The sequence below is a fragment of the Neoarius graeffei genome, chromosome 7, assembly GCF_027579695.1.
Source record: "Neoarius graeffei isolate fNeoGra1 chromosome 7, fNeoGra1.pri, whole genome shotgun sequence".
Lineage (NCBI taxonomy): Eukaryota > Metazoa > Chordata > Actinopteri > Siluriformes > Ariidae > Neoarius > Neoarius graeffei.
Genome location: NC_083575.1, coordinates 30,468,136 through 30,482,667, shown reverse-complemented (window position 1 = coordinate 30,482,667; position 14,532 = coordinate 30,468,136). Strand labels below are relative to the sequence as shown.

The window sequence follows — 14,532 nt, the reverse complement described above, 5'->3', positions numbered from 1 at the left end:
GGAAATGGAACATTATAGTGCTGTCACCATGGTGATAGGACGGCCTGCATACTCAATCCATTAAGGGGGAAAAAATCACATTTTGCTGATTTGTCAGTGGAAGTTCAAGAAAGAGCATTTTTTCAGTTTACATATGTGATTCTAAAAATATTCATAATGAACACCACCATATTTACGGTTAACTGTTACCTTTGCAGAGAATTTTCAACTTTGTGTCAAGAATTTGTTATTCATTTATTAATGACGGAAGTTGTTAAGTCCACCCCTGTCCAATCTTATCCAGAAAGGGCTGGTTTGGGTGCAGTTTTTCATTCCAACCAGGTAGAAGCCACACCCAGGGCCGTAGCCAGCATTTTAAAATCACCGAGGTCTGTGATGCGCGCGCTTTGCTGAAAATTTTTCGACATATTTAAATGAGAGGGATGAATTACACGCCACACAAGAGATCTATTCCTGAAATTACTTTTAATTGTGTTTGAACTGAATATAATCAGTTTTGAAAAAAATAATCATGTATGTGGCAAGAGTAAGAATAATTTAAGTTTGTTTAATGGTTTGATCTGGCCCAAGCAATGAGGACAAAACTGTGTTGCTTCGAAAATGTAAATTTAACAGCTTCATGAAAGTGCGTTGATGGTTACCATGAAAAAAACGTGTCTCCTGCACTGCGTTCCTCCCCGAGTCGTGCACTCATTCGTTTTTGTGTTCTTGGTCTCAGAGCTACACGCACAAAACAGACACAGAAGACAGAATCAACGTTTAACATAATTAATGCACTTTTTACGGAGACGTTTTAATGTTATTCTTTATTTTTTTATTCAGTTGAATATTTAGCGTACAAATGTATTTTCAGCTCTTAAAAATGACCGAAGTCTGGACCTCGGTGGCCTCATAGCTGGCTACAGCCATGGCCACACCCAATAGTGTGTTGAAAACCAAAATTAACTGATTGGCTTCTGATTGATTGAAATGAAAACATGCACTCACGTTCACCCTTTGCAGATAAGACTGGACACCTGTGTTAAGTGTGCTATGTTTTTGGATATTGCTTAGGTCTGTTCAGTAATATACTGTACCTCCTAATTGTTAATCCTTGTTTGTTTTTTGAAAATGATCTTTATTTGGGAACAGTCCCTCTGTTTCTAAATAGTAATGCATTTTCCCTTTTTTTCTTCATTTTGCAGATTCAGCTCCACCAGGATATGCACTCATCTTTCTGCAAAGAGCACTACCTTTTAAAGCCCCATTGCCCATCAGCCAGTCTAATTACCCAAATTATTTGTGTCTGTCATTGACCTAGCCAGTCTGGAGGAAATATGGACTGAGGCTAAAGGTTGGCCCTTTGCCATGCTGAAGCTTGTTATTTGGCATATGCCATCTCTGAAGCTTGAGAAGGAAACTCTCTTCCTTAAGACCTATTACAATGTAATCAGTAGGGTACTTGAGTTTCTGTGGTCCCCACCAGCTGCAAACAGAGTTTCATCTTAAACAAAGACCTGGCATAGATAAGACAATCCTATAGACTCCAGTAACTGGAGGCCTTCAGGTCTCCTCTAAAGTCATGCAGTCTTCAGATGAGCTATTCAACAGGAAACAGAAGTCATTGAATGGAAACAAAGAAACTCCAGGTACCAGTCTGCAGTGCAAGTCTAATGGGGTAGGAAAAGTCAATGGCACATCTGTCATTCCTAAAATGGGAGTGCATGCCAGATTGTCAGACTGGCTGCCCAAAAATGAAGGGTGGGAGTATCTATGCGGGTCAAACTATGAGAGAGTTATTATGGCGTTTCAAAATGGACAACCAGACCAAAGCATAGAAATCATTGACGTGAATGAAGCACCATTGGAACTTGATCATCCTGACAAAAAAAATTCACAGAGGGACCTTTTGAGTCAGTCCCCTTTAAAGGGTCTTCATCCCATTCGACAGCGAAGCAACAGTGATGTGACTATCAGTGATATAGATACTGAGGACATAATCCATCAAAAAGCTGTCAACCCAAACACTGGTGCCTCATTGCATCGGGAGTATGGCAGCACTTCCTCTATTGACCACCAAGGTCTAGGTGGGGATGGAGCCCTTACACTGTTAAAGGGCTACAAAGTAGACAAATTGGATAATCTGAATAAACACTCAACTGGTTTCCCAAAGATGCATTATGACAGTGCTTTTTCAACTAGCTTGCAGACAGCAGCTCAAATAGCACGTGGAGAGATCATTTGTATCCCAGGCTATGACTATGTAGGCAGTTCCCTTCTCTACAGTCAAGAAAGAGATAAATCCCTTATGCATCGGCTCAGATCAGAGTCATCTGAGACATCTTTTTTCCGGAAGTTGAGAACTATTAAAAATGAGCATGGTTTCCGGCTCTCAACTGAGCAAGAAGACCGGCGGTCTCTTGGCATCCCGAAATGCTTTGCTCACTATGATGTGCAGAGTGCACTCTTTAATATTAGCGATGCTATGGCAAATCAAGTCAGCCTTGGTCATAGGAAGAATACTACAACTGGTGCCTCAGCTGCTTCACAGTATCAAGTCCCATGTAGTGGTCCAGTATATGGAAATACTAGTGGAACTGCACCAATGTTTGAATCTCCACTGGGCAGCCATGAAGAGTTGAACCCTAAACAAAATATTGACGCAGACGAGGGTGATGGAAAGAACAATGAGCTAGTGCTAAGTTGCCCACATTTCCGGAATGAGATTGGTGGAGAGGGTGAAAAGAAGATTTCTCTGTCCAGTGCCAACTACAGTGGGGAAGGAAGCTGTTCCTTTGAGTCTTCATTAAGCTCTCACTGCACCAATGCTGGTGTTTCTGTGCTGGAGATACCTCGGGAAAATCAACCAGTCCATCGTGAAAAAGTGAAGCGATACATCATTGAGCACATTGACTTGGGGGCATACTATTACCGTAAATATTTCTATGGAAAAGGTAAGCATTCTTTGTTCATATTCATATTCATATTATTATCAGCTTTGGGATGGGAAATACAGAATGCAGTGCAAATGTTTCCATTAGAGGGGATTCTGTGCAATAGCATGCCAAGGCTGGATGCAGGAACCTTAGTAATCTATGTTGTCCCACTCTTCTTCATTGCTCCTTAATGTTTCTGGGAAATGAAGTGTCTTATGACAGAATTCCTTTTAGGATTGGGTTTCTTTGTTTACTTCTCTTTAGTTCAGTTTGTTTCCCATTCTTATGTAGGAAAACTATTACTATTATTTAGGAAAGCGCAGCCATACTCAGTTATGGGTGAATGTCATAAATTTGCTTCATGTACAATTAACCATCCAGTAGAAAACATTGTATACCTTGTCTATTACAATAATACCTTCATTTTAGTGCAGTAAAGTTGAGTAGAGTTATTTTACAAATAATCACATTTGAGTGTCCATCACTGGCACCGGCAGCCATCATACTGTATGCACCATGAGTAATTTTTTTAAAGAGTTTGTTTATTTTTAAAAATGTTATTTTGAAAATAAAATTGTGACAACAGCAGATCATGTCTTTGGATTCTTTTTTATTGAATAATGTGCTTGAAAATAAGATGCATTTTTTTGGTTACATCCACTGTGTCGTGGGCGGCACGGTGGTGTAGTGGTTAGTGCTGTCACCTCACAGCAAGAAGGTCCGGGTTCGAGCCCCGCGGTCGGCGAGGGCCTTTCTGTGTGGAGTTTGCATGTTCTCCCCGTGTCCGCGTGGGTTTCCTCCGGATGCTCCGGTTTCCTCCACAGTCCAAAGACATGCAGGTTAGGTTAACTGGTGACTCTAAATTGACCGTAGGTGTGAATGTGAGTGTGAATGGTTGTCTGTGTCTATGTGTCAGCCCTGTGATGACCTGACGACTTGTCCAGGGTGTACCCCGCCTTTTGCCCGTAGTCAGCTGGGATAGGCTCCAGCTTGCCTGCGACCCTGTAGAACAGGATAAAGCGGCTAGAGATAATGAGATGAGATGAGATCCACTGTGTCCACTCTCAAAGTTATGATGCAAATATATTTGAAGGCTTATGATTGGTGTTAATGTCACTGGCTATAGGTCATTGCATGATCAACATTTCTGGAACTTAATAGTGATTTAATCAGAGTTTGCTTATCTTGTGGGTTAGCATGCAAATAAGTAGTCTTGAAATGAGCAAAAGAAAACAATTGAACAGTTTTCAGGCTTTTGAAAATAGAAATTCTAGGCAGTGAAGATTCTGCTGAGGGCAGCATGAGCACAGAGTCTGCTAATGTTAGTGCTAGCATTAATGTTATGATGAAGCTATAAACTTCAAATAGGTAGGAATACTATTTTATTATATTGTCAAATCTGGCTTTTTGATTGTTTATTATAGCAGCTTGATTTGGTCTTGTGGTTGCATATTGTTACCATCTTTATGTCGAACTCTTCTTATGATGCTGCTGCTAAATGAGGGAGTCTGTTTGCTTTACCAACTTTTTACAGCATATTTCTCGAGGCCAGTGACATCGTGAGGTCCTATCAGTGGGGGCTATAGCTCCGGGTATTTTGAGCCTAGTCCTGGGTATTTTCACCCTCAAAAAAAGTAAGAGATTAATAGAAAACAACTGACTGAAACAGATTGGAACTTGACTTGCAGCTTCCGAAGACGGATGGGGGGGAGGAGTGAATGGGGGGGGGGGACATAATTGAGCCCTGCACACTGCACATTCAAAGTTTTGGTAATCACCAACAGATGAAGAACATTCAGAACTGGTTGGAAGATGACTTCAAAAAACAATCCACTGTTATTGAATTTTTCAAGATGAGAACAGATGGTAAGTCATCGACCATGGGTGTATATATAGAATGTATCAACAGTGTAACCTATGTTGATGCACAAAAACCGCTACAGGGAGCCTGGTTATCTTGAATTTACAGCATAGGGTATGTATGATTAGTGTGCCAGGCTCGCTCAAAAGTTCGAGTGCTTTAATGAATATCTACAGTGGTGGTCTATTTGCCCCGACTGAGTTTGTTTAACAGGTTAACAATAATTTGTTTTCATGTAGACACCAATAGTTGCCCTGACATAATTTAATCATATGTTTTAATGCTACATGTAGCCTACGCAGAACCAGCCAGCCTAGCCAGCCTACCCTACCAGAGCCAGCCTTTGGCATATTAGTCACATATAGGGATAAAATAATTTTTATCCCTAAAACAAAGAAGCCATGGAGTGAACACACAAACCCCAGATCAGGACCTGAAGGTTCTGGGCTGGATCATGACAGGTACCTGTCATTTAGACAGCCTTATTTTCAAATGTATTTATGTGATCATCACACACATGTCCCATTCCTGGAATTCTTGTTACAAATTGAGATGCATGCGTGTATCAAATGTTTCATCAAGTTAGACGTATTGCCTCCTCCCGCCACACATGACTTGAGGCACCGTTTCCACAAAAGGGTTGAAGGGGACTCTATCTCTCCACCATCACTTGCCATAAAAGTAAAATATTGCCATATCTTGCTCAGAGATCCTTGTTTTTTGACAAGTTTCAGCAATTTAATGCCAGTAGCTCGTTTAGCAGTTGCCAAATCCATAATGTCTTCTCAAACTTAGCTAGATAACCGGAAGTGGTGTAGCATGGTCACTGCTCAGACAGAGAGCTCTTCCAATGTTATTGTTATAATTATGTCACACCCATGAGCTGCCAGCTTCATCTTCAAGGGCAAGTGAAAGAGCAAACTCTTAAAGCTGCATTTCAAAGTATAGTGAAAAAAAGCTTTGAAACGCAGTAATGTTAACTCTCGAAATTTGTGAAATGATGATACCGTAATGTTTCAAAGACAACCCCAATTCCAAAAAAAAGTTGGGATGCTGTGTAAACTGTAAATAAAAACATCGTGAACATTTACAAATCATGGAAAGCTTGTATTTCATTGAGAATAGTACAAAGACAGCATATCAAATGTTGAAACTGATAAATTTTATTGTTTTTTGAAAAATATATGCTAAATTTGAATTTGATGTCGGCAACACATTTCAGAAAAGTTGGGACAGGGCCAACAAAAGACTGAAAAAGTTGTGTCATGAAAAAGAAAACAAAAAACTAATTTGGTTAATTGGCAACAGGTCAGTAACATGATTGGGTATAAAAAGAGCATCCCAGAGAGGCTGAGTCTCTCAGAAGTAAAGATGGGAAAGGCTTCACCATTCTGTGAAAGACTGCATGGGCAAACAGTGCAACAATGTAAGAATAATGTTCCTCAAATAAAAAATTGCAAAGAATTTGGGGATCACATCATCTATGGTACATAATATCATGAAAAGATTCAGATAATCTGGAGAAATCTCTGTATGCAAGAGACAAGGCTGAAAACTGACATTGGATGCCTGTGATCTTCAGGCTGTTAGATTAGATTAGATTAGATTAGATTAGATTCACTTTATTCATCCCACATCGGGGAAGTTCACGTGTTACAGTAGCAAGAAAATGTCATACAGATAACAAATAAAACTGAAATAAAAATTAGACAAATGAAAGATTAAATACAGAGGGCTATTTGAAAAAGTATAGAAAAATTGCCTTATTGAGAGGCTCGGAAAAATTGCACGTTACAGGTAGACTCTGTATATATACACACATGTATACATAAATTTTATATATATATATATATATATATATATATATATATATATGCATAAAAATAGTTTAAGGCCTAAATTATTGCACATAATAATTGCATCGATGAGAGATGGCAGAGGTACAAGTTGTGGGTGTTATACACTCTGACAGCAGCAGGTATGAATGACCTGCGGTATCTCTCCTTCTTATACAGTGGGTGTAGCAGTCTACTACTAAAAGAACTGATTAAAGCCTCCACAGCCTCATGTAGGGGGTGAGAGGGGTTATCCATGATTGATGTCAGCTTGGCTAACATCCTCCTCTCACCCACCACCTCAATGGAGTCCAGAGGACAGTCCAAGACTGAGCCAGCCCTTCTGACCAGTTTATTAAGTTTCTTCCTGTCCCTCTCTGAACTTCCACAGCCCCAGCAGACCACAGCGTTGAAAATCGCTGATGCTACCACGGAGTCATAAAAAATCCTAAGCAGTGTCCTGCACACACCAAAAGACCTCAGTCTTCTCAACAGGTGGAGATGACTTTGGCCCTTCTTGTACAGGACATCTGTGTTGTTAGTCCAGTCCAGTTTGTTGTTGAGGTGAACACCCAGGTATTTGTACTCCTCCACGATCTCAATGTCCAAACCCTGGCTGTTCACTGGTGCAATTTGAGGAACCATCCTTCTGAAATCGATCACCACCTCCTTTGTCTTGCTGGCGTTGATGCGCAGGTGGTTCAGTTCGCACCAGGCGACAAAGTTGGTGATGACCTCTCTGTACTCCAGGTCGTCCCCCTCTGACACACGTCCAATGATGACTGTATCATCTGAGAACTTCTGGAGGTGGCAGCTGTCCGTGTTGTAGCTGAAGTCAGATGTATAAAGTGTAAAGAGGAAAGGAGAGAGTAACTTTCAGGTGACACTGCATTAAAAGCAGACACGTGTCTGTAGTGGAAATCACTGTATGGGCTCAGGAACCTTTCAGAATACCATCGTCTATGAAAACAGTTTATTACTACATCCACAAATGCAAGTTAAAATGATATATAAACAATATCCAGAAACACAGCCACTTTCTCTGGGTCTGAGCTCTTTTATGATGGACTGAGGCAAAGTGGAAAATTGTCCCGAGGTCTGATGAATCAAAAGTAGAAATTCTTTTTAGAAATCATGGACACCACATCTTTCAGGCTAAAGAGGAGAGGGACAATCTGGCTTGTTATCAGTTCACAGTTCAAAAGCCAGCATCTGTGATGGTATGAGGGTGTATTAGTGCACGTGACATGGGTAGCTTGTACATCCGGGAAGGCATCATTAATGCTGAATGATATATACATGTTTTAGAGTAATATGCTGCCATCCAGACAAAATCTTTTTCAGGGAAGGCCTTCCTTCTTTCTGCACAAACCATGCTCTGCACATACTAAAACTGCATGGCTCTGTAGTAAAAGAGTGCAGGTGCTAAACTGGCCTGCCTGCAGTCCAGACCTGCCTCCCATTTAAAACATTTGGTGGATTATCAAGCACAAAATATGTTAAAGGACACCCTGAACTGCTGAGGAACTGAAATTGCATATCAGTCAAGAATGGGACAACATTTCTCTTTCAAAATTAAAGCAATTGGTCTCCTCAGTTCCCAAAAGTTTACAGAGTGTTGTTAAAAGTAGAGTTGATTTAACACAGTGGTAAACATGCCCCTGTCCCAACTTTTTTGAATTGTATTGCTGACATCAAATTTAAAATGAACATCTTCCATCTTCCCCAGTTAGGCCTGAAGGCCTGTCAGTCAAGAGCATTTGTTGAGCCATGCATCCTGGTCCAGGAAGACACCCTCCTCCTCCAGTCTGTCAGTCCGCCCCAGCCTGTACTTTGTGAATGTTTCCTGGATCCCGTCCCTCCATCTCTTTCTGGGTCTTCCAGGTGGGAGTTTTCCTGCTGGTTTGAAGTTGAAGGCTATCTTAGGAAGTCTATCATCCTTCATTCTCTCTAGGTGCCCCAGCCACTTGAGAGATGACCTCTTGATGTCTTCTGCAACTGAGGTGGAGCCTAACATCGTCCTTAGATCGATGTTGTGAATTCTATCCATTCTGCTCTTGCCTAGGATGGTATGAACGACCTTCATCTCCGCTGCTTGCAGTCTGCTAATGTCCCTTTTGGTCGGTACCCATGACATTGAGCCATACAAAAACACATATTTTTCAAATTAAAATAAAATTTCTCAGTTTCAACATTTGATATGCTGTCTTTGTACTATTTTTTAATGAAATAGAGTTTCCGTGACTTGCAAATGATTGCATTTTGTTTTTATTTAGAGTTTACACAGCATCCCAACTTTTTTGGATTTGGGTTTGTACATACTTGTAGATCTATGGCAACTTCGAACGCCAATGCTGATGCCTACCATGACCTCACAGCTTACAATGCTTTCTATGCTTTTTATGAAATTTGGCATAGTGATAGAAGACATACCTACAGTAGCTACTTACATAGCAATTTTGGTGTGTGACACATTGACAGTAATAATTACACAACACAACAATAGAAATATGAACATGGAAACACAATTCCATTTTCATCTGATTGAGTTAACTCTAGTTCAACGGACACTGTGGTGTTAAAAAGTTGTTTCACTCTTACAAGGACAATCTGCCAAACAGGATGTTTGGCAATGGTGAAAGTATTTTGACCAAACTAGGACCTCATTGTAAGGGATTTTGTTTAATTTTGTCTAAATTCTCCTCTAAGGGTCACTATAATTCACAAATTTGTAAAATTGCTCATAATCTTTGAATTGCTCAACATCAGTTCATTTCATTTCATTAATATTATATATACAAAATACAAAAAATCCTTGCCTGCAAATAGCATAGTTATTGGAGGCAGGAAGGAAAGCAAAAAAAAAAAATTAAAATTACAGTTGTAGGGTTGAAACAGAAAAAAAAAACTGATGAGGTACAAAAATGATACAAAATAAACCATTGTGGGTGGCACGGTGGTGTAGTGGTTAGCGCTGTCGCCTCACAGCAAGAAGGTCCGGGTTCGAGCCCCCGTGGCCGGCGAGGGCCTTTCTGTGCGGAGTTTGCATGTTCTCCCCGTGTCCGCGTGGGTTTCCTCCGGGTGCTCCGGTTTCCCCCACAGTCCAAAGACATGCAGGTTAGGTTAACTGGTGACTCTAAATTGACCGTAGGTGTGAATGTGAGTGTGAATGGTTGTCTGTGTCTCTGTGTCAGCCCTGTGATGACCTGGCGACTTGTCCAGGGTGTACCCCGCCTTTCGCCTGTAGTCAGCTGGGATAGGCTCCAGCTTGCCTGCGACCCTGTAGAACAGGATAAAGCGGCTAGAGATGAGATGAGATAAACCATTGTGAAATTATAAAAAAGAAAGGGAACTAAAAAAATTAATATCTACCTAGCTATAGGTAATTATAGTAGGCGTGTCAGCATAAGTATCCTCAACCAATATTTGCAATAACTGCTTTTGTAGGATATTCTTAAATTTATATTTCGGTAGAGTGCCAATATTTGTGGGAATACTGTTTCAGATTTTTGCACCAATCCTTGAAAAACAGTTTTTCATATGATCAGTCCTCAAATGCATAATGTAGAACTTGCCAGCCATAGAAAATCTAGTGTTATGATGGTGTATGCCCTGTGATGACCTGGCGACTTGTCCAGGGTGTACCCCGCCTTTCGCCCGTAGTCAGCTGGGATAGGCTCCAGCTTGCCTGCGACCCTGTAGAACAGGATAAAGCAGCTAGAGATAATGAGATGAGATGATGGTGTATTTTACAAGAGAAAGTGAATAGGTTTGAAATGTTTGAAGGTGTTCTGTTGTTAAATGCATCATGCATAATCATGCTCAATGATTTAAAATAAAGGAAATTAAGGGGAAGAATATTAGATAGCTTGAACAAAAGTACAGCATGTGATCTAAAAGGTGTAAAGTGATTTAAGTGAAGGGCACGTTTTTGCACAATTTTTTTCCAGAATAGTTTGAGCAGCTTGCCCCCAAACTGCTATGCCAAAGGAAAGATAGGGTTGTAGCAGAAATTGATCATTTTTAAATATAGTGGTGGAAGGCACAAAATGCCTTACTCTTGCAAGGATGCCTAATGATTTGGTGATTTTGGTGGAAATGTATGTAATGTGCTGAGTTCAGGATAGTTTTGAATCAATCAGGACACCAAGGTGTGTCACATATTCTTTCCTTCCTGAAGAAACAAGAGTTAATACAGTAATCAAAATTTTTGAGGTCAACTTCATCAGTTTGTTTTTGATAAGGTCTAAATGTAACAATGTTAGGTTTTTTAACATTGAGCGACAACTTGTTTGCCAAAACAAATATTGTGAAGCTCTGCATTAACAGTAGTTTCAAGTTATCTTAGGTTCTTGTCAGCATAAAGTAAATTGGTATCATCAGCAAATTAAAAAAAAAAAAAAAAACCTTATCAGACAAATTATAGATGTCATTTATGTAGAGCAAGAACAATAGTGAGCCTAATACTGATCCCTGTGGGTCCCCACCCAGACACTGCATTTTCTTACAGTGCTTTGCAAAAGTATTCAGTGTTTGTCCTGTTTTGTTGTAATGACAAGCTGGAATTGAAATGGATTTTTGGAGGGTTGGCGCCATTTGATTTACACAATATGCCTACCACTTTAAAAGGTGCACATATTGTGACACAAACAATAATTAAGATGAAAAAGCAGAAATCTGGAGTGTGCATAAGTATTCACCCCCTTTGTATGAAACCCCTAAATCAGAGCTGGTCCAACCAATTCACTTCATAAGTCACATAATTAGTTGTTTAAGATCCACCTGTGTGCAATCAAAGTGTCACATGATCTGTCACATGATGTCTGTATAAATCAACTTGTTCTGGAAGGACCCTGACTCTGCTACACTACAACCCTGATTCCAAAAAAGTTGAGACAAAGTACAAATTGTAAATAAAAACGGAATGCAATGATGTGGAAGTTTCAAAATTCCATATTTTATTCAGAATAGAACATAGATGACATATCAAATGTTTAAACTGAGAAAATGTATAATTTAAAGAGAATAATTAGGTGATTTTAAATTTCATGACAACACCACATCTCAAAAAAGTTGGGACAAGGCCATGTTTACCACTGTGAGACATCCCCTTTTCTCTTTATAACAGTCTGTAAACGTCTGGGGACTGAGGAGACAAGTTGCTCAAGTTTAGGGATAGGAATGTTAACCCATTCTTGTCGAATGCAAGATTCTAGTTGCTCAACTGTCTTAGGTCTTTTTTGTCCTATCTTCCATTTTATGATGCGCCAAATGTTTTCGCCAAATGGGTGAAAGATCTGGACTGCAAGTTGGCCAGTTCAGTCCAAGGACCCTTCTTCTACGCAGCCATGATGCTGTAATTGATGCAGTGTGTGGTTTGGCATTGTCATGTTGGAAAATGCAAGGTCTTCCCTGAAAGAGACGTCGTCTGGATAGGAGCATATGTTGCTCTAGAACCTGGATATACCTTTCAGCATTGATGGTGTCTTTCCAGATGTGTAAGCTGCCCATGCCACACGCACTAATGCAACCCCATACCATCAGAGATGCAGGCTTCTGAACTGAGCGTTGATAACAACTTGGGTCGTCCTTCTCCTCTTTAGTCCGAATGACACGGCATCCCTGATTTCCATAAAGAACTTCAAATTTTGATTCGTCTGACCACAGAACAGTTTTCCATTTTGTCACAGTCCATTTTAAATGAGCCTTGGCCCAGAGAAGACGTCTGCGCTTCTAGATCATGTTTAGATACGGCTTCTTCTTTGAACTATAGAATTTTAGCTGGCAACGGCGGATGGCACGGTGAATTGTGTTCACAGATAATGTTCTCTGGAAATATTCCTGAGCCCATTTTGTGATTTCCAATACAGAAGCCCGCCTGTATGTGATGCAGTGCTGTCTAAGGGCCCGAAGATCACTGGCACCCAGTGTGGTTTTCCAGCCTTGACCCTTACTCACAGAGATTCTTCCAGATTCTCTGAATCTTTTGATGATATTATGCACTGTAGATGATGATATGTTCAAACTCTTTGCAATTTTACACTGTCGGACTCCTTTCTGATATTGCTCCACTATTTGTCGGCGCAGAATTAGGGGGATTGGCCATCCTCTTCCCATCTTTACTTCTGAGAGCTGCTGCCACTCCAAGATGCTCTTTTTATACCCAGTCATGTTAATGACCTATTGCCAATTGACCTAATGAGTTGCAATTTGGTCCTCCAGCTGTTCCTTTTTTGTACCTTTAACTTTTCCAGCCTCTTATTGCCCCTGTCCCAACTTTTTTGAGATGTGTTGCTGTCATGAAATTTCAAATGAGCCAATATTTGGCATGAAATTTCAAAATGTCTCACTTTCGACATTTGATATGTTGTCTATGTTCTATTGTGAATACAATATCAGTTTTTGAGATTTGTAAATTATTGCATTCCATTTTTATTTACAATTTGTACTTTGTCCCAACTTTTTTGGAATCGGGGTTGTACTAAGCAAGCAACATGAAAACCAAGGAGCACTCCAAACAGATCAGAGACAAAATTGTGGAGAAGTATAGATCAGGGTTGGGTCATAAAAAATATCCGAAACATTGAATATCCCAGGGAGCACCATTAAATCCATTACAGCAAAATGGAAAGAATATGGCACCACTACAAACCTGACAAGAAAAGGCCGCCCACCAAAACTCACGGACTGAGCAAGGAAGGCATTAATCAGAGATGTAACAAAAACACCAACAATAACGCTGAGGGAGCTGCAAAGATCCACAGTGGAGATGGGAGCATCTGTCCATAGGACCACTTTAAGCTGTACAGTCCACAGAGTGGGGCTTTATGGAAGAGTGGCCAGAAAAAAGTCATTGCTTAAAAAAAATCACATTTGGAATTTGCCCAACAGTATGTGGCAGACTCTTTAAACACATGGAAGAAGCTTCTCTGGTCAGATGAGACTAAAATTGAACTTTTTGGCCATCGGGGGAAATGTCATGTGTGGCGCAAACCCAACACCCTGAGAACACCATCCCTACAATGAAGCATGGTGGTGACAGCGTCATGCTGTGGGGATGTTTTTCATCTGCAGGGACAGGAAAGCTGGTCAGGACTGAAGGAAAGCTGGATGGCACTAAACAGGGCAATTCTGAAAAGCCTAATTTGTAATTTTTTCAATGACTTTATATTTTAAGGTGTTATCCATATACATCCCAACATCTCCAGCAGAAAGAGGTGTTGGGACGAAGTCAAAAGTATAATTTGGTATTGATGGATTGAACTCAAGGGGCGTCATGGTGGTGTAGTGGTTAGCACTGTTGCCTCACAGCAAGGAGGTCCTGGGTTTGAGCCCAGTGGCTGACAAGGGCCTTTCTGTGTGGAGTTTGCATGTTCTCCTTGTGTCTGCGTGGGTTTCCTCTGGGTGCTTCGGTTTCCCCCAAAGACATCCAGGTTAGGCTAATTGGTGGCTCTAAATTGACTGTAGGTGTGAATGGTTGTTTGTCTCTGTGTCAGCCCTGCGATGACCTGGCGACTTGTCCAGGGTGTACCTCGCCCATAGTCAGGTGGGATAGGCTCCAGCCTGCCTGCGACCCTGTACAGGATAAGCGGCTACAGATAATGGATGGATGGATTGAAATCAATATCTTCATTATAAATTCTGGTTTCAGTGATTCCTATACAAATAAAATGAAAATTCAACTCTGTCACAATCCAGCCCAGAACTTCTAGCTCCTGATCCGGGTCTCATGCTCCACTCATTGTTTTTCTGTGAACCTTCCCTGCACAGCAGCCAGCACGCCTGTCTCTTACGCTATGTTCACACTGCAAGGCTTAATGCTCAATTCCGATTTTTTTGTGAGGTCGTTCACATTAACAAATATATGCGACTTGTATGTGATCCTCAGTATGAACGAAAAGCGACCTAAAAGTGTTCCGCA

General features: G+C 40.7%; 1 protein-coding gene across 1 annotated transcript in view; it reads left to right on the top strand.

Moving 5' to 3' along the window:
- Positions 1-14,532, top strand: part of LOC132889218 (signal-induced proliferation-associated 1-like protein 2) — a 246,877-nt gene that overhangs the window by 36,351 nt on the left and 195,994 nt on the right. The window contains exon 2 of the mRNA XM_060925482.1: positions 1,185-2,933. Coding sequence (XP_060781465.1) covers positions 1,562-2,933 — 1,372 coding nt within the window. The 5' untranslated portion in view covers positions 1,185-1,561. The remainder of the gene's footprint in view (positions 1-1,184; positions 2,934-14,532) is intronic.